Genomic DNA, 20,791 nt, shown 5'->3' on the forward strand with positions numbered 1-20,791 from the left:
AATTATTACCTGGATATTTATAGGAGAAACCTGCAAGATGGATAGTTCTTGTTGCTTATGAGAGTGTGAATGGGCCTGAAGGGCACACATGACAGCTTTAATATGTCCAGATACAGTTATTGAGACACAGGTATTCGTTCAGTGTGGAATGAGTAAAAACTGGAAACCACCCAAAACAACAATTTGAAAACTAAGATTTAGCAATACTTTAGCCAATAAAATAGCCTGTGAGAAAGAGTGTTGTGTGCTAGAAAAGGTATTCAAGGATGAGACTAAACAGTTTCTTTTTTTTTTTTTTAATTACAGTGAACTGCTAGAAAAACATGACAAAGCTAAGCAGTGTTAAAATGGCTGAGCTTTAGCGCAAGATTATTCCATTAAATAATTCCATCTTGACATTTCACCTTTTCACTTTAGTCTTCATAACAGCTATTAGGTCTTGGTGGGGACTCCCAAAATGTTAGGGTCACATTCTCAGCAGGGCCCCCAGAATGTTAGGTCAGGCCCACTGGGTTGTAATCTGATGCATGAAGGATGCAAAGAATTGTGCAGAAGTTCGCTTAGAAAATATAGTTTATTTAAAAAGTAAATTAGAGTGAGAGAGAGAAAGAAAGAGGAAATTTACCCTCCCAAGGCAGGGAAGGGAGACAAAACCAGGAAGCATGAAGACAGCCATAGCTCAGAGTGCACATGGCTGTGCCAGAGTTTAGTAAGGCAGTGGCTGAGAGGGAGCAGTTTCGTAGGTTATTACTGTATTTACATTTGAGAGTGTTCATTTTTTAAGTAGTGAAGACAAATGCCAAAAATATCGATTATTAAAAAGTAGGTTGGAATACGAGATCAGGAAAGAGGTAGAGTAGGTTCCATGAATGGGAGTTAATAGTTTGACAGTGAAGGTTTCTCCTTACATACTGGAAATAATTACAGGGAGAATGGGGAGAGGGCGGCTGGGGAGAAACTGGGGCAGCAGTTGATTAATAAAGAAGTATAGATCTGAATTGGAAAAATAGTAGGATGGTACTGAAGGATGATTTCTTCATATTGATGTAAAGTCATAAAACCACAACATTTTAGCACATTGTACTTTTTTCTCCCTTATTTCCAGGAGTATGAATTTGTTAAAAGTCAGCTACATGTTTGGCTTTGAGTACATTCAAGATTTAACTCAGTTCCTTTTTTGCAGATTGCTGTTGGTTTATAAGAAGACTTTGTAGTTGAGTAGCAACTTATTTGAAACTAAGCTGCAAATATGATATTTCTAAATCTAGGTTTGTTTTTTCATTTCCAGTAATGATGTAGACATGGAAACAGATCACTACTCCAATGGAGTTGGAGAAACTTCATCCAATGGTTTCCTAAATGGTAGCTCTAAACATGACCACGAAATGGAAGATTGTGACACCGAAATGGGTCTGCAGTGATATTTCTTACATTTTTAATTTAAAAATGGTGGCTACAAGGTTATGTTTTTACTTGTACTGATTCACAGCTGATGAACATAAACCAGATTTACAGATGTGTGTGCCATAGACAATAGTATGTATTGACAGCAAGACAGATGGCTTGTGTTTCCCTGGGGATGGGTTGCTGGGGAGAGTAGAGTCACTTTTCAGGTCCTTCTGAAGGGCCGGGAGTTTCCTTTGCTGAACTTTCTCGGCTCAACTTTAGCGCGGTCATTAATGCAGTGGTACGTCTTGCTAGTGTTGTGCCTCTAGGGTTTTTAGGGTTGGAGATAATGAAACTTACCCTTATTTCAGTAGAGTCATAAGGCCAAATGGGTAGAGATGCACGTACAAATTCTAATCAAACAGAATTTCCTATATTGGTTCAGTGCAAGTGTGTGACAGTTCATAGTGCTGTTCTGGTACATAGTAATTACTTAAGTATCCCCTTCCTCATCCCCCAAAAAGTCACGTGGCTCAAAGACATATTCGCAGGCATAATTTTATTTTGTAGACAACTTACGTAGTAAATTGTACCATAAAGTTAAACCATTAGGAAACTTTCCCATCACCTAAAGATGAAACTCATAAATTATTTGTTAGATTGAAGTTCATAAATTATTTGTTAGAATTCCATGGCAACATACTGTTTCTTGGTACTTCCTAGGTATTATTCAAATTATTTTAAAAGACAGGCTAGTTTTACTCTATATCAGCAACCTCAACTTCCAAAGAGTAATTTCAGTATACTGATTGATAGCAGGAATTCTAGAGCCCGATTACCTGGATTTGATTTCTGCAACTGCCACTTACTAGCTGTATGACCTCAGACAAATTACTTAACCACTCAGTTTTTTCATCTGTAAAATGGGTATAGTAATGAGTATAATTCTTCATCTGTAAAATTGACACAAAGAACTTAGTAAATGTTAACAATTATCATCATTATAATATTAATGAATTATGCTTTTAGAGATTTATACAGTTATATTATTGTTGATTGGTGATAGTTGTCAATCAAGATGGATAATATAAAATTATTTTCTAAGAGTAGTTTTCTAGAAGTAGTGCAGTTAATCCTTTTGATGAGCATAATTTGGTGTCTTCTGTGTTTTCATTGGAGTCATTTGGCCTCTCTTAGCTTTCAGAAACATTTTATCACATCTCTGTTCTATGTCCGTTTAAGCAGTCTGACAGGCAATTACTGTTTATTTTTTGTTAATGTTGTTTTAGAGAATTACACTGAACTTTTCCTAAAAATTTTCCTGACATGCTGACTACATTCTGACACTAAAAGATTTTCATCTGACTCTCAGGTGCATGATAATATTGGGTCCTAGACTCTTGAGGCCTAAATAAAGTATACCTTTTAGCTGCAAAGTTCCATATGAAATTAAAAACAATATTTTAAAATGTGTATATTTAGGGGACATATTAGGGAGGTGTGGCTAAGCAAAATGTCCAGAATGTCAAGAAAGTTGTGTTCCTGTCTTTGTATTATTCCACTCTATAAGGTAGTAAAGTCTTTGTCTGTTTTGCTTACAGAAGTTGATTCGAGTCAATTGAGACGCCAGTTGTGTGGAGGAAGTCAGGCCGCCATAGAAAGAATGATCCATTTTGGAAGAGAGCTGCAGGCGATGAGTGAGCAGCTGAGGAGAGAGTGTGGCAAGAACACCGCAAATAAGAAAATGTTGAAGGTGAGTATGTTTTTCCTTGAAAAATTATAGATGTGTCAAAGGAACTAAAGTGTCTTTTTTTGAAACAGTAGGGTGCTAGAAATTCCTGTCAGGGAATTTGGATGTGAACTTCCCTTTGGCTTCTTGCCCACCTGAGAGAGTACACGTTTGAAGGACTTAGGCACCTCCAATCTACTGGAAAGAGCATTGGACTTGTGTAAAAAATATAGATTAAATCCCTATTGTCTATCCTTTGGCAACTTCGTTTAATTCTTAGTTTTATTTTCTCGGCTGTAAAATTGGCAGTTATTCAGAGAAATGTGAGTGTGATAAAACTATCGATTTTAAGTACTATTTTATCAAATACTGTTGGGAGTTGCAGCAATTTGAATGTATAACACATGGCTCTCATTTTGATGGGGATTGGTAAAGAATTGGGTCATCTTTCATGGCCAGAATAGTTAAAATACATTTAAAATCTCTTCTGCATGGATGTCCATGAGATGGTAGGATGGATAAAATGTGTATAATTCAGAAAATTAGCCACAATTTTGTGTATCAGTTGAAGATGGAGTTTTCTCCTAACTTAGGTCAGCATTGCAGTTGTAGAGATGTTATGGCTCTTTAACAGTTGGTTTGTTATAAACATTTTCTCCTGAATGTGTTGAAAGAAGCCAAAAAAAACAAAAGGGAGATGCATATAGTGTCTTTGAGACTGATGCTTAGATGTGGTAGGAAAGATCATTGCTTCTGCCACCTCTTCCTGACCTGACTGGAACTGAGAGTCAGTACAGGCTGAATGCCCCAATCTGAAAATCTGAAACGTTCCAAAATCTAAAACTTTGAGCATTACCATGATGCTCAAGGAAATGCTCATTGGAGCATTTTGGATGTCAGATTTTTGGATTAGGGATGCTTAACTGGTAAATATTTCAAAATTTGAAAAACATTGAAATCTGAAATGCTTCTGTTCCCAAGCATTTCGGATAAGGAATACTCAACCTGTGTATCAGTCAACAATACCTAGTAGCACCTAATACAATACACTTGGCATGAAATCAGTAAAAATAAAACATCTGTCTGCGCTCTGGCCTCAGTACAGCACAGGTGTAGACATATCTGCCTAGTCTAGGAGGGGTCAAGGAGCCATCTGTAACACACCTCAAGTTATAAAGGTTTGCAATCTTATATTTTTCAGTAGCTGAGGTGGGAAGAGAGGTGTATGTACCATATTTAATTCATCTAATGCATAGCAGCATAACTGCTATTTCTAATGGCGACCCTGAGCTATCAAAAAATATTAAATTATATATTTTTATGCTAAATAAAAATAATTGGTGATTTATGTAATGGAAACACTTTTTTTTTTTTTTTTTGAGTCTCACTCCGTTGTCCAGGCTGGAGTGCAGTGGCACGCTCACAGCCACCCCAGTGTTGACCTGCTGGGCTCTGGCATTTCTTCCACCTTAGCCACCCAAGTAGCTGGAACTACAGGCATACGCTACCATGCCCAGCTAATTTTTTATTTATTGTAGAGATGAGGTCTCGCCAAGTTGCCCGGTTGGTCTCCAACCCGCGGGTTCAGGCAATCCACTCACTTTGGCCTCCCAAAGTGCTGGAATTGCAGGCTGAGCCACCCAGCCTGGTGTGAAACAGTTTTTAATTTAAAAAGTCAAATCAGACATTCATGTGTCAGGAAAATTTGCAATTATCTTGTCTCATTCTGCAGGTTGCCTATTTATTGATTTTATGACTTTTGCTGTGCAGAAGCTTCTTAGTTTAATTAAATCCCACTTGCTTATTTTTGTTTTTGTTGCATTTGCTTTTGAGGTTTTAGCCATAAATTCTTTGCCTAGGTTGATGTCTGTAAAAGTTTCTCCTAAATTTTCTTCTAGGATTTGTATGGCTTCAGGTGGGATATTTAAGTCTTTAATCTTTCTTGAGTTAATTTTTGTACGTATGGTGAGAGGGATCAAGATTCATTTTTCTGCTTGTAGCTATCCAATTTTCCTAGCATTATTTATTGAATAGGGTGTCCTTTCCACAGTTTATGTTTTTGTCTACTTTGTCAAAGATCAGTTGGTTGTAGGTATTTGGGTTTTGGATTCTCTGTTCTGTTCCATTTGTCTGTATGTCTGCTCTTCAACCAGTTCCATGTTGTTTTGGTTACTACAGCCTTGTAGTGAAGTCAGGTAATGTGATGCCTCCAGCTTTGTTCTTTTTGCTTAGAATTGCTTTGGCTACTCTGGCTCTTTTTTGGTTTCATATGAATTGTAGGATTGTTTTTCTAATTCTCTGAAAAGGATGTTGATATTTTGATAAGGATTGCAATGGATCTGTAGATCACTTTGGGTAATACCGGTCATTATAACTCATTCACGACTGCTGACGTGAATTTACATCATTCCAATTCTGTTCCTGGTTGTTGCTGGCATAAATTTACCTCATCACGGAAGACTGTCTTTTCAGGTTTATAATCCGAATACAAATACAAAGTATGGAATGCTAGTCAGAGTGGTGCCCGAGGCAAATACTGGATATATCTGCAACTTTCAGCTGTATTGTGAGAAAGGTGACAATTTAGAAAAGACCATTTCACTTGTGCTTAACGACAAAAGTTTGCAGCAGCCAGCTTCAGACTTTTTAAATTTTCAGTCAGTATTAGGAAAGTGAAAAACTGCCCGTCGCAAGTGTGTTAATAATGTTGATTCTTCCAATTCATGAGCATGGGATGTTTCTCCGTTTGTGTCCTTTGCAGCTTCCTTCATCAGAGTTTTGTAGTTCTCCCTATAGAGAACTTTCACCTCCTTTGTTAAATATACAAGGGATCCAAAGAAAAAGTATACCCATTTTAAGTATGATGTTCGCTCAAAAGATGATGTTAATCAAATGAATGCTAGCATCACCATGCAACAGGCAGGACAGACAAAGAAAATGATGGAAGCACAGTTGAGCAAATGTCATACTACACCTCGCTACCATAATTCAACTTCAAAAAGTAATAAATAGATAACGTCTCCTACAATATTTATACATTTTTTTGGCATGCCCATATTCTTAGGTATTTTAGCTTTTTGGCTACTATTGTAAATGAAGTTGAGTTCTTGATTTGATTCTCAGCTTGGTCGCTATTGGTATATAGCAGTGCTACTGATTTATGTGTGTTGATTTTGTACCCTGAAACTTTACCAAATTCATTTATCAAGTCCAGGAGTCTTTCGGAAGGGGTCTTTAGGATTCTCTAGATATAAGATCATATCATTGGCATATACAGATTAGTTTGATTTCTTTTTCTTGCCTGATTGCTCTGACTAGGACTTCCAGTACTATGTTGAATAGGAATGGAGAAAGTGGGCATCCTTGCCTTGTTCCAGTTCTGAAGGGGAATGCATTTGACTTTTCTCTGTTCAGGATAACATTGGCTACAGGTTTGTTATATATGGCTTTTATTATTTTCAGGAATGTTTCTTCTATGCCTGTTTTGCTGAGGATTTATCATGAAGGAATGTTAGATTTTATTAAATGCTTTTTCTGTGTTGAAATGATCATGTGATTTTTGTCTTAAATTGTGTTTATCTGGTAGATCACATTTATTGACTTGCATATGTTGAACAATCCTGGATCCTTGGAATAAAACCCACTTGATTGTGGTGGATTATTTTTTACATGCTTTTGAATTGGCTTGCTAATACTTTGTTGAGGATTTTCACATCTGTGTGCATCAGGGATATTGCACTATAGTTTTCTTGTTGTGTCTCGCTGGCTTTGGTGTCAGAGTGATACTGGCTTCATAGAATGAATCAGGGAGAATTCCCTCCTCTTCAGTCTTATGGAATACCTTCAGTGAAATTAATATCTGTTCTTCTTTGAAAGTCTGGCTAGAATTTGGCTGTGATCCATCAAGTTGTGGCTTTTTGTTGTTGTTGGGACACTTTTAATTACTGTTTCAATCTCGCATTCTTTTGTTCAGGTTTTCTGTTTTTTCCTGATTTGAGTGTTGGGGGTTGTAGGTTTGCCAGAATTTATCCATTTCCTCTAGATTGTCTAGTTTGTTTGCATAGAGGTGTTCATAATAATCTCGGATGATCTTTTGTATTTCTGTTGTATGGTTGTAATGTTTCCTTTTTCATTTCTAATTGAGCTAATTTGAATCCTTTTTTTAAAATCTAGCTAGTGATCTGTCAATTTTATCTTTTCAAATAACCAACTTTTCGTTGATCCTTTGTATAGTTGTTTTGATTTCAGTTCATTTAGTTCTGCTCTGATCTTCATTATTTCTTTTCTTCTGCTAGCTTTGGGTTTGGTTTGTTCATGTTTTTCTAGATCTTTTGAGGTATGATGTTAAGTTGTTAATATGTGATCTTTCAGTCTTATTAATGTAGGTCTTAAGCACTATAAATTTTCCTCTGAGCACAGCTTTGGTTGTGTCCTAGAGGTTTTGATAACTTGTTTCATTGCTGTCATTGATTTCGAGGAATTCTTAAATTTCCATCTTGTTTTCATTGTTGACCCAAGGATCATTCAGGAGCAGATTGTTTAACTTCCATGTTTTTGTTTGGTTTTTGAGTTCTTCTTGGAATTAATATCTAGTTTCATTCCACTGTAGTCTGAGAAGGTACTTGATATGATTTGGATTTTTTTTTTTTTTTGGCCTATCATATACATGTCTTGGAGAAAGTTCCATGTGCCAAAGAGAAAAAGGTATCTTCTGTAGTTTCGGGGTGGGGAATGTACTGTAGATATTTGCTAGTTCCATTTGCTTTAGGGTCCAGTTTAACTCCAGTGTTTCTTCGTTAACTTTCTGCCTTGATGAGCTGTCTGTTGCTGTCAGTGGAGTGTTGAAGTCTCCCACTATTGTTGTATAGCTGTCTAACTTTTTTTTAGATCTAGTAGAATTTGTTTAATAAAGTGGGGCGCTCCGGTGTTAGATGCACATATATTTAAGATTGTTGTATCTTCTTGTTGGATTGATCCCTTTATCATTATGTAATAACCATCTTTGTCTTTTTTTGTTGTTTACTATTGTTAGTGTAAAGTCTGTTTTATCTGACATGAGAAGGGTTGCTCCTGTTCATTTTTTGATTTCCATTTGAGTGGAAATTTTTTCCCATCCCTTTATCTTGAGTCTGTAGGAGTCTTTGTGTTAAGTGAGTCTCTTGAAAACAGCAGATATTTGGATTTTTAAAAAATCTATTCTGCCAGTCTATATCTTTTTAGTGGGTCATTAAGACCATTTATGTTCAAGGTTAATAATGATATGTAAGGTATGATTACATTCATCATGCTGGTTGTTATCTGGTTACTTTATTCATTTATTTATTATCTATTGTGTTGGTGTTCTGTAAGCCTTGTGAGCTTTATAAATTCCAGTTTTTCTACTGGTGTATTCTAACCTTTTGTTTCAGTATTTAGAACTCCTTTGATATTTCTTTTACAGCCAGTTTCCTGGTGACAAATTCCCTCTGCATTTGCTTGTCTGAGAAAGACTTCATTTCTCCTTTATTTATGAAACTTAGTTTTGTGGGATACAAAATCCTTAGCTAACTGTTATTCTGTTTGAGGAGATTGATAGGGCCTCAGTCCCTTCTGGCTTGTAGATTTCTTCTGACAAGTCTGCTCTTAGTTGGATAGGTTTGCCTTTGTAAGTTATTTGATACTTTTTTTCTCACTGCTCTTAAATTTTTTCCTTCACCTTAACTTTGCATAACCTGATGATTATATACCTTGGGGATAACCTTTTTGCAGTGAATCTTCTAGGGGTTCTTTGGGCTTCTTTTATCTGGATGTTTAAATCTCTGGCAAGGGCAAGGAAATTTTCCTCAATTATTCCCTCAATCAGGTTTCCCAAACCTGTTTTCTTCCTCAGAACACCTGTGACTCTTATTTTGGACGTTTTACATAATCCCACATTTCTTGGGAGACTTTGTTCCATTATCTTGATTCTTTTCTTTTTTGTCTGAGTTCATTCAAAAGCCTGTCTTTAATTTCTGAGATCCTTTCCTCTATTTGTTCTAGTCTACTGTTAAAACTTTCCACTGCATTTTGTATATCAATGATTCTTTCATTTCCAGAATTTCAGCTTGTGGGTCGTTCCCCCCCCCCCCCCCCGTGTGTCTATCTCTTTAGAGAATTTTTATCATGTCCTGAATAGTGTTAATTTTTTTGTGTTGATTTTTAACTTTCTCCTGAATCTCATTGAGCAGTTTTATAATCACCCTTTTGAATCTGAACCCACCATAGTGGGTTTTTTTTCTCATGGAAGAAAAAAAGGTAGATTTGTTGTTTGACTAGAATATGTGTCAGTTACTTTAAGGTTTAGAGTGTGGTGGCTTTAGGGTGGTAGGAAATACTAAATGCATAAAACAGGTCCTGAAATGGAGCCAGTTTTTTTTCTTTCATAATTAAGTTGGAGAAGTGAAGTCCAGTGAGATGTATCCAGTTCCCACAACCATTTTTTAAAAAGCTAGTTTTTAATTAAATGTCAAATTCATCTCACTGGTAATAAATTACAAAGTAAAGCATCTGCATGTTTTGTCTCCTCTACCTTAACTCTTATCAGCCCACTTCTTTGGAATTGTTTTATTTTTTTCTGTTTTGTGTTGTAGATATAGGGGAGGAGATAAATAAAAATGGCTGTTCCCAAGAAAAATGGAAACAAGGCTTTGCTGTATAATTCAATTGTTCAGAAATATAGTGTGTCCCAGTGGTGGGAGAAAATGAGTATAGTAGTTACAGTACTCTAGGGCCTTAAAGCATTTTTACCTGTCTCTCAGCTTGGAACCATTGTATTTTAACTATTTGAATTAAAACCAAGTTGGTGTGTTTTCCACAGGATGCATTCAGTTTACTAGCATATTCAGATCCTTGGAACAGCCCAGTTGGAAATCAACTTGACCCAATTCAGAGAGAACCTGTGTGCTCAGCTCTTAACAGTGCAATATTAGGTAAGTAAAACCGAAAAAGGACAACTTCGAGATTCTCTGAGAATTTATGCTGGCATTTACATTTTGGTAAAATGATAAGGGAAATGTTTTCTACATTCTTAAAATATAAAATTACCTAAAATGTAGAAACCTTCCTTCTTTATCTCAGTTCCAGATTACATGTATTCAAATAGAATAAAAACAGCAAAATGGGGTGGAACTTGTGATGTTTGGGAAAAGTTTTTGTGTCCATATATGTAAGCATTTCTGGTAGCCATGTCTGCCTCTTGCCATGTAAAAAAGGTATTTTGGGGTTCTTTTATCTAAATTCAAAATAGTACCCTACCAAAGACACTCCTTAGTTCTCTTTAGTGAAAGGTATTGTCTGCCACCCATTTCTAGGCTGGGAATTAGGGGGTGGCATTCTCGGATATCCTCACCTTGTCTAGACCCTATCTCTTCCTCAAGTACTAGAAAGAAGGATGTGGGCATGGGTGGAAAGGTGGGCAATTGAGGAATCAAGTGTGACCTCGTATCTCCAGGTAAATCAAGGGCTGAGAGTTGTGAAAGTTGCAGACAGTGACGAGAATCTGGATTTGAGCCAGTGAAGGGACTGAAATATAACTGAACAGAGAATAAGTACAAGGGCTTGCTGGCAACATTTGAGAGCCGGGCTGAAAAACAAAAGTATGAATTTATGGTTGTACAGAAACCATCACAGTCAACTACATATTGTGTAGTAGATTGATCAGAACTGGGTTCCTAGTATGGCTGCTTTAGAAGGAACTGGGGGATGTTCATGAAAATAGTCATTAGTCCCAAGAGTGAGGCTAGACGGCAGCAGGGTATACTTGAAAATGGAGAGGTCAGGAAATGGAGGTTTGGGTGCAGCAGGCATAATGAGAATGGAAATAAAGGAGCCAGACCTTCACTGTCTGAGAAGTGTGGACATGGCGGGTCCAGCAGAGGCCAGGATTTCTGACTGCTGCTTGCCTGCTGCCTAATTCCCCGCTTTTTCATGAGGCTCCTCAGTGGGTAGTGCTGGCCTGAGCCATCCGTATCACAACTCCCAGCATGCTTCCATACAGGCACAAGGGGCTTCCAAGTGACTTGTGATATCCCTGCTAGGACCAAGCTTTGGAGAAAACTGTATTTGCGTTTAATTTAACCACATTCAACTATGTGCCCTCACCCAATGTGGTTGAGGAAGAGAAAAGCAATTTAAAAGGTTTTTAGCCAGGGGTGAGCATGAAATAAGAAACTTCAATTTGCTGTTCCTGTGAGCAACTCCCTGCAGAGGTGATTATAGCATTTATGTACGGAATATATACTTTTTATATGAATTCTGTAACTGCACTCATTTTGTGCATTTCTATAGAAACATGATAAGGTTGTTTACATACTATGTTTTAATCTTAGGCAGTTCTCTTCTTTACATCAGAGTGATTTTTCATTTCACTTGAGAACCTTAACTCCCAGGTAAAACGGGACTCTCGTTTGGAAGTCTGTATGGTTTTGGGCTGTCAGGTTCCACATTTCATCTGCTTTTAGAAAGATGAGGGCAGATACACAAAGAGTAACTAAAGAGTAATCCAGAAGACTTGTAATGAAGGCCAGGCATCTTACGGCAGAAACGGAAAGAAAGCAGTGAAAAGCATTCATATTTGGGCCTTCATCTTTTTCTTTGTCCTTAGTTTACTCATTAGTTTATTATTTGTTAAGGATTAACACTGAAGCCTGAGAATAGGAAGAGTATTCTTATTACTGTAGTTTTCTCATATTTAGGATTTGGATGTAATAATGTGAATTTTCCTTGGTTAATGTGTTGTATTTTCTATGGTAAAAATAAAGTAACTTAGTAATAATTCTGGGATTGTAGGGAAATCTTTGGCTTACTATAATTGTCTTTTTGAATTTACTATGCTATAGGTAATCATTAAGACCTAATTGCTAAGTGCTGTTCAATGAGACTTGGAAAAATCTGAAAAGTGACCAATTTTCTTTGAGTTCTTTATTTATTGGGTTCTCCAAGAAACTAGTTAAATATATGTAGTGCTTAATGTTATTATATTATGTATAATTTTAGGTTTCATATGTCCAAAAAACTTAAAGATGCTTATAACCAGATGCTTCTTTAGGTCAAAATAAAATTATAATAATGTACCCTGTAGGTGCTTACCTTTGAGCAATTACTTCCCTGTAAACCTACAAGACACATTTTTAAAAAGATTTTTCCTTTTTGCTGTTAAAAGTCAGTACTTTAATAATCTTAACCCACACACCACTTTTAAACCATACTTTCTCACCAGTCTTTGTGCCTTTTTTGCATACTTTTTTTCTTATATTCTTTTTTTTCCGAGTTGGAGTCTCACTCTGTGGCCCAGACTGGAGTGCAGTGGCCGCTCCCGGCCACCGCAGCCTCGACCTGCTGGGTTCCGGTGATCCTTCCGCCTCAGCCTTCTGAGTAGCTGGAATTACAGGCATGTGCTACCATGCCCGGCTAATTTTTTATTTATTGTAGAGATGAGGTCTCACCAAGTTGCCCAGGTGGGTCTCGAACCCGCGGGCTCAGGCAATTCACTCACCTCAGCCTCCCTAATGCTGTTTTTATTTTCTCTTGTACCTTTAAGTTCTGCTTTGCTTCTTTTTGGTTTTGTGCTTAATTCCTTCTGGAAATTTCCTTTCTTCCAGCATATTGCATCCTCTGAACCAAGAGTGGATTAAACCACATGGAGCCCCTCCGGCCATGTATCACTGTTTTTGTTCTTTGTTGTTAACTATGCCTATGAAAGACTGATCAGTAGTTCTACTAATTGGGAATCCACGTGAAGTCTGGACATTGTCTTCACACACACAGAAATTACCAGCTTCTGAGTTTAGCCGCTTTCATTACTAGTTCATTTTTGCATCTTTGGCAAGCAACAGATTTTGGTCATTACTGTATTTGTACTACAGCTGTCGACAAAGAAACCTGTGATATGTAGGACTCTGAAAATATATTGGCAATTTTTAAAATGTCTGAACCATCTACTATAAACCCCTCAAAAATTTATAGCATGGCTTTGCTCTGTGTTCTCTCATTGTCACCACCACCACCTGCTCCAACAAACTCAAAACATTATGCACCTAATATGTGCCTTGGAAATGGCTAGGCAGCTTCTGTTGAGTCCTATCCACAGAGGTAGAAGAATCCATTAATGGAAACTTGTAATGAAATCCCAGTGCCTCTTCAGTTAATATCAACTTACTTTGGTCAAGTAGAAGAGAAATACTACATATGCCTTACTCTACTCCAAATATCAGATAAGAAGTTTGGTCTTTCCTATCATAGTTAATAGTTTTTGAGTATCTGGTATTTTAAAAGTCTAATTCTGCAAGTTTATCTTACAGTTGAATACCCAATACCAATGCTGCCTTGTCAGTATTATGTCCAAGGCATCCATCATCTGCTTAGAAACTGCCATTGCTACCCTAGGTACTTAAGAGTGGTACAGGTATCAGTAATTTTTTAAGTAATGCAATATTTTCCTGATTGAGACATGTTTTGAAAAATGTTGTGCTAACTGCTGTTTCCGTTTTTAAATCCTCAGAAACCCACAATCTGCCAAAGCAACCTCCACTTGCCCTAGCAATGGGACAGGCCACACAGTGTCTAGGACTGATGGCTCGATCAGGAATTGGATCCTGTGCATTTGCCACAGTGGAAGACTACCTACATTAGCTATGCATTTCAAGAGCTCACACTTATATTGTGGCATATAGTCAACATGGAAGTAGACCAGCTCTGCTGATTTGAAATTTAGATTTTTTAAATTATGTACTGGGGACAGGTTTTTGTCGCTTTACATTGCTTCCTAGTTTACAGCATGATGCAAATGATTTTCTAACTTAGTGTTAGGAGAAATTATTTTCCATCTTTAACCTCTTAGTTGTCTAAGAGTTACAATATTACTGAATTTCAGATGCTCAAAATTGATCATTATGAATCCTTTAAAACAGTTACCTAAAAGAAACCAAAAAATCCTGCCTTCTTTGTGGGGGAGGGAGAAAGGGGAAGGAAATGGAACAAGTTGTGTTTGTGTTAGCATGTGGGTGATGTAAACTTCAAATTGGGAGATGTTCCGACCCCCGCTCCCATATAAGCATTCAATCAGTGTAACTTGCAAAATGCATAAACATCTGACAGTTTGAATTTATAGTGTTGATGGAAGAAATCATTTTTAATGTGTACTGTAAAACTTGAAATACTCAGGAGCTGAGTGAATATGTTTGTTGCTACTTACAATCCCAACCTGTTAGTCCCAGTAGTTCTGTTTTAACATGGTCTTTTTCAACTTTGTTTCCTGTTTAACTACAGATGACTTCTGTTGTAGACTCACAAGTTTAACTGTTGTATTATAACAGTATTACATGTCAACAGTGTGGTTATGACCTTTATTTATATAAAAACCAAATATTTAGTCAATTTACCGTGTCTTAATTTAATCTTTGTACACCTTCCATTTTTAAGTGCTTAAATGAGTACTATATTGCAATAAAAATGTAGTGATATAATTAACCAGCCATTAAAAATTTACTTCTGCAGATACTAGTGTCAATTGAGTTTATATATTAGGTACTTGTATATTTCTTATGATTAACATAAAATCAGAGTAATTTTAATTAATGGTTTCTACTATTAATCTGAGCTCTAAACCTAAAACAGCCTTCAGTTTGTATAGAACCCCCCTGGATTAGAGTCAAACCTGACATTGTGGGTGACACAGAAAGACAACTGGAAATTTATGGCATATGAGACTTGCCAGTCAACCAAATTCCCTCTACACTGGTTGAAAGTAAAATTTTAAAAGCAAGTCAACAGACTAACTGATCCTTTGGCTTAACAAAGTTGTTCATTGACTATATTTTATGCACTGTATCTTCTCTAATAAGAACAGATACTTATCTACACTTAAGACTTTGCACTCTTTCACAATTACTTCTCTGAGTCTCCTTCATTCCCTGAGGAGCATTACAAAGCAATATTCTGTGGGAAAAAAAAATCTCTTCAATAACACAAAACATCTGAGAGCTGTGACTAGAGACTTTTGAGATGTCCATTTCTCCTTTTTCTCCCTACCGTTCCTGCCATATACACCTAGGATGGAGGTAGAAGAGGTGTTGTTGCTGGTATGGGTACCACTTGCCATCTGTTAAATTTATAAAAATAAAAGAACACGATTCCTTTAAACTTTTTCTCCTAGGCCATTCTAAGACTACAAGACACAGCTGTACCCCAGAAGGATGAAATGTGGCTGAGTACTTCCCCAGACAAATATATCTACGATTTTTATAATGACGTTGAAATGATTTATGAATGGTTAGCTTTTTTTAGAGAAATTAATCCTCTAGATGACTGAATTCTATATGATTCTATACATACAAAGTACAGATTCTTCATTTAGCTTTGATTTACTTCTTAGTAGTTTTCATCTTTCTGACCATCCACCGTCTTTTAAACCTTTTGGCATTTTGTTTTTTCTGGGTTCCTAGAATACAAAGTTTTATATGCAGTAAGACTATTAGAGATATAAAATGGTCAAGAACTTTATCATATAATTAAAAATAGTTTTTCACAGTTCTCTCTATATGAATGAAAATACTAAAACTGGGTCTATTATACATTTAGATATGTATTATCTACCATACATTAGTATGTGTGTATATACACATATATATACACTAACTTTTTTTAGAAGCAACTTATGACTATTCACATATAAGCCATTATAAGGGAAAAACTGTAATTATGAACTATCTCCTTCAAAAGAACATTATTTAAAATATAGAGCTATCAGAGATAAGAGAATAAAGCTGGACCTTACCCCAAGCATTATTCAAAAACTGGACTGCAGCCTTTTTCACTGGTAACCTCTTGTTAGCAAGAGACAGGAACTTATTTACTGGAAAAGATAATTACTTATCATCTATTTGTTTTATTTGCACTAAAAACTGAGAAAAATGGCCCATAAGAAAATTACCAGTAGTTCTGTTGGTTCCTGGACCATACAAAGAATCACGTATGAAGGCCTGGGCCGCCTGTTGCCTCGAATCTCTCAGATCTTGGTCTTTTAGCCTGACAGCCAAGTAGCTTCTATTCTGGCTGGTGATCAATACAAAAGGTCAAAATAAACAAGGATGATACAAGATTACTTTCAAAATAAAGCATTTTTGTCAGGTGTCTCATAATGATACATGAAATTCTAATTTTGTATAACAGCAATAAAACTAAATTACAGAGCTATTTTACAAGAAATAAACTAACATTCACATTTTAGTAGAGCAAGTAAATGTTTTATTTTTGGATCAATTGAACAATCTGTCTCTTGGATATATTCAATTAAGAACTTGTCCCTGGATATTTATACTAAAATATACTAAAAGCAAGTCTATTCGTTAACAGGAAATTGTCCTGGTATATGTAGTAAAAGGGAATTAAAAGCATTACTTCCAAATTGTGACACATAAATTCAGCTAAATAGGAGTCCAACATATGACAATCTCCTCTCATGGTCTTATTTACACTTTGTCTTACATCTGTTTTTACATTTTATTCTGTGGCTAAAACAGGATTAGTTGATTTGCAAGTAATGGCCTGGACCACCAAGCTACACTGGATGCAGTTCAAAGTAATTCTTGCATATTTTGAGACAAATTGTAGATATCAAGCAAAGAATGGGCTTTGGCCATTCAGGGGTACCAATAACTACTTCCTTCCAATTTTATAGACCATAATAGAATATGAAGCCACATTTTCAGGGAAATGAGAAACGTTTTCTTCCTTTAAAGCAAGACCCATGGTGATATGCAACTGTGGTGAACACAGTTTGAGTAATAGCCACCTTGGCATAGGCATTGTATTATCCACCATAAGGGTTGATAATATGAGGAACATCAGGAGCTATGGATAACAAATGACATGGCTTCAAGATGTCCCTGGTTGGTGGGTTTGATGCACTGGTAAAAGATTGCAGTGCATCCTGACATAAACATCTGTCCACTGGGAGAGGTGAAATGAAAATTTTCTCAAAAATGAAACCACTAAAAAATTTCGAATCTGGCCCAAAAGGTTGTTCAAAATAGGACTTTGACCTCCAATGACAAATCGTCCAGTTGATCCTTATTTATTATTGTCAAAACTTATTTTTCCAAAAGAGCTAATCTGAAATTGCTACTAATTAAAAAATTTTCCCACAGACAACCCCTTTGGGTCCCTTCCCACTGTGGGAGCTTTCCTATTCTCCCAATAAATCCTGCTTTCCCCCCAAAGGAAAAAAAAAAAATATATATATATATATAATTCCCCCCACACAAGCCAACACTTTTACTCTCTCAAAGGACACTTTTACATCCCATATGAAAAAAAAAACCTCATTACCTGACAGACTGTACTTTTTGAACTTTAACTTTCTTGGAGTCACTTCCTTTTTCACATTCTTCATTTTTCTTTTGCAAATTAACTAAAAAATTAAGTTACATTTTCTAGTTAGCATTTCTGTAAAAATAAGTCAGAAACTTACTGCAGTTCACTTTAAATATCTCTTACATAGCAATTTGGGTGCAGTTTTTATTTGTTAGAAATAAATGGAATAGGTTCCAGCTAACCTTGGCCAGGCTTATGCCCATGCTCTCTAAGGGCCAAAAATACTTGACTGGAAATATCTGCAAATTCACTTGACACTTGCATGAAAAGTGATTTAAATGAGAACAGTTCATACCTTCTCTCAACTTTCCTGGTGATTTCTTTATGCTAAGGAAAAAAAAAACATTGTAATGGCAGATAGTGAAGGTTACTCAAAATATAAACATGTTCCACTATTTCACCTGGTTTTACAAATAACATACCCCTCTTTCACTACTACCACCTCAGTTCTTACTCAGGATCTTTCTCAGTTTGGGAAATCAAAAGTTATTCCCCCATGCACTGCCAGTCAACAAACTAGTGTTACTAGGATTGGAGTATCTTTGAAATATAAATCTGAAAGCATTACGGCAGGCTTCCAAAGCACCAGGATGCTATGGGTAACAGAGTTAAAGAGAAATACTTAAAGAGTTAAAGTGAAAGAACATGTTGTTATATACAGTATGCAAAACATGGAGTGAATGGTGGTAGGTCTGCCTCATTTTACTTGGTGAAATTACAAAGGATTAATTCAACAGTTTAGGCATAGGAGACAAGGAGCTGCCTCAGGGGGTCTGTGGTCCACTGGAGAGACAAATGTAAAGTGACAAAACATAAGAATACAGAATACAACAAAGAAGCACTTACACAGTAGCACAAAGGAGGAAGTGATGAGAGAAAGTGGGGGGCTAAATGAGAAGGTAGAGGTGACATTTTAGCTTCGTTTTTAAAGATGAAAGAGAATTTGCCACCAAATAGATTTGTTTAATGTATTCAAGATCTGAGTCACTCTTTGGAAAAGTTCTTTTTCTGAAAATTTGAGAAACAATGGCTTAGGTAAAAGATGGGGCTAAATGTCCAAACTTAAAGCATTAAGGGGAGAAAAGGAGGATAGGAAAAAATAATGTAGAAGGCTAAATTTAGTAAGGTTTGATTCCACAGGGAGATTATAGCTTTTGGCTTTTAAACCATAAAACACCAAAGGTGCTAAATGTGAAATGGAGAACAAGAAGGAACAGGTTAGTGGCAGGTAAAGCAAGTATGAGACAAGTTTTAGGAGCCTATGGATAACTGTCTGCTATCCCACTAAATGATACATTTTTTTTTGAAGTTGATGTTGTACTAGCTACGAGATACATTTCGAAACACTTATTCACTACCATCTACTCTGTCCCTAGTACCAAGATGGGCACTAACAAAATGTACAGAATGAACACACTAATATCAGGAATTCAGAAACATGTTACCTACGGGAATAAACAAAATAAGTAGCCAAAGAATAAAAAGTGGAATACTTCCATCTTTCCCACCAAATTCAAATACCAAGGTAGTTTTTTAATGTAGGCTCTAATTCCTTCAATTACACAGATTCAAATAAATGTACCAGTACGTCATTCACAGAAGGGTGTGAGACATATAGGAAAATTCATTACTTACTCAGTCTGTGCAGCTGTAGTTAACTTCTCTAAAACAGTGTCTGGAAGAAGTTTTCTTTTCTTTTGGAATAAAGATGATTAAAAGTAAAAAATGATGTACACACATAAGGATATGTCCGGAGTTGCTTCCGAAGTGACCGAGGCAAATAAGCGACTTAGACTGCTTACTGCCCCTACTATCTCTAAGCTGTGGGAAGCCTGGGTCCACAAAACTGAGGACCCATTCCACATTCTCTGGAAGACCTGGCGGAAAGGGCGCCCACGGGATGCCAGCCCTCAGGTCACTGAAAGCAGTTAATACCCACTGGGAGTCAGCTCTCTATGGTGAGCGTGCCAGACATCAGACAGCAAGGCAGTCATTCTCTGTATAGCTCTTGGTTGACAAATTGCCTCCTTTAGTTCGCACAGCAGCCCAGTTTCAGATAAGCTACTTCCGCAAGGCTAAATAACTAAGTAAGGTGTCACGGCCAGCGGAGTGGCAGAGCTGGGACTACAACCCCCGTAATTTCAGACTTCCTTTTCCCACTCCCATTTTCAACTGGGGGGCAGGAGAAAGGGTTGGAGCATCTTTCTTTTCACTACTGACAGAAGACACATCAGTGACTTTTCCCCACTTCAATATCCTACCAGCCCAAACAGCATCAAACATGGGAATCCTACCCCGAACAGGAGGTTTTCAGAAAGAGACGCTTCCCTACCCTCTAACCTTTTGCTCGATGAACAGCTCTTCGCGTCGCTTCCTCTTCTCCTTCAGAAGCGCTTTATCCCTGGGAGGAAGGGTGACAGGTCAGTGCGGGGAGGGACAAACGGGAGGAAAGAGGCACTTCTCCGCGCCCGGCCGCGGGCCCCGAACCTGCGGACGGTCTCCCGCACTCGCCGCTCCTCTTCTTTCGCTTCCGCCTGGGCGCTGGCGAAAGTCAGCTCCTCCGGGGCCTCGTCAAACTCATCGTCCCCTTCCTCGTCTTCCTCCAGCGGCTCGGCGGCCGCGCCGCTGCTAGGCTGTCCGAGCAACAGACCGTGCTCCGCCTCCTCTTCCGAAGCCGGCTGGCCCTCGTCCACCATTGCCTCCGCCGACGCCGGGGTGCGGGACGCACGCGGCCGGAGCTGCACCATGGCCCACGCAGACCCCGACCGTCTGACCTCTGACCCGGAAGCAGTCGCCAGCGGCGCGCAACGTGAAGGAGCAAGTGACGCGAGCTTTCGCCGCCCCCTGTAGGTTCGGAGGGGCGGGCGATGGGGGAGGCGCATGCGCAGAGCCAGGGGGCGTGGCCTCAGCGTCAGGGGTGTTTCTTTGTACCTGGCCCTGGAATACCACGGGCTGGAGGCAGCGCGGGAGCCCGGTGAGCTTCCGCGGACGCGCTTCGCCTGCGAAAGTGGCTGGCAGTGGGGCTGGCTTCCAGGCGGGGAAGGTCCGTCGTGCTGCTCTGCTCGGCTACGGGCTGTCCGGTGCCCAGACCCCGGTGGCCGCGGGCCCTGGCGGCCGCGCGGCTGCTTTGGGTCCTGGGTTCCGCTTTTTGGACCCAGTTGGCCGATGTCTGCAGATTCGGCCGCGTTCACTCCACGCTCGCCGGGAACGTGGAGTTTCACGGGAAGAAACGCGCCGTCGCGGGCGGGCCCCGCTGCCACCCGCGACGAGGACCACGGCGCCCGGCCT

The 20,791-nt window shown here is 38.2% G+C and overlaps 2 protein-coding genes across 3 annotated transcripts in view; one reads left to right on the forward strand and one right to left on the reverse strand.

Moving 5' to 3' along the window:
* RANBP9 (RAN binding protein 9) overlaps positions 1-14,627 on the forward strand; it is a 75,446-nt gene extending 60,819 nt beyond the window's left edge. Inside the window, exons 10-13 of one of the 2 annotated variants that reach the window (XM_008056818.2) lie at positions 1,289-1,410; positions 2,988-3,139; positions 9,951-10,062; positions 13,632-14,627. In XM_008056818.2, the coding sequence (XP_008055009.1) occupies positions 1,289-1,410; positions 2,988-3,139; positions 9,951-10,062; positions 13,632-13,762 (517 nt within the window). In that variant the 3' untranslated portion in view covers positions 13,763-14,627. The remainder of the gene's footprint in view (positions 1-1,288; positions 1,411-2,987; positions 3,140-9,950; positions 10,063-13,631) is intronic. The other variant, XM_021711732.1, reaches the window with a different exon arrangement.
* On the reverse strand, positions 14,465-20,276 carry NOL7 (nucleolar protein 7). The gene is made up of 8 exons (XM_008056817.2): positions 19,991-20,276; positions 19,844-19,904; positions 19,139-19,197; positions 17,799-17,830; positions 17,459-17,540; positions 16,062-16,183; positions 15,906-15,983; positions 14,465-15,569 (listed from the first exon to the last, which is right to left on the reverse strand). The coding sequence occupies exons 1-8, from the start codon at positions 20,248-20,250 to the stop codon at positions 15,493-15,495; spliced, it is 771 nt and encodes a 256-aa protein (XP_008055008.1). The 5' UTR covers positions 20,251-20,276; the 3' UTR covers positions 14,465-15,492.
* Positions 20,277-20,791: the final 515 nt, after the last annotated feature.

Source organism: Carlito syrichta, unplaced genomic scaffold (assembly GCF_000164805.1).
Source record: "Carlito syrichta isolate Samal-C Ts95f unplaced genomic scaffold, Tarsius_syrichta-2.0.1 Scaffold302538, whole genome shotgun sequence".
Lineage (NCBI taxonomy): Eukaryota > Metazoa > Chordata > Mammalia > Primates > Tarsiidae > Carlito > Carlito syrichta.

Bases quoted from the DNA above. Each gene is read 5' to 3' on its own strand.
- NOL7 (XM_008056817.2), bottom strand. From the start codon at position 20,250: ATGGTGCAGCTCCGGCCGCGTGCGTCCCGCACCCCGGCGTCGGCGGAG. The intron at 17,541-17,798 runs GTATGAACTGTT...TTAATTTTTTAG, and splicing joins ACCAGGAAAGTTGAGAGAAG to TTAATTTGCAAAAGAAAAAT. The intron at 15,570-15,905 runs GTAAGGTCCAGC...TTTGTATTCTAG, and splicing joins GTTTTTGAATAATGCTTGGG to GAACCCAGAAAAAACAAAAT.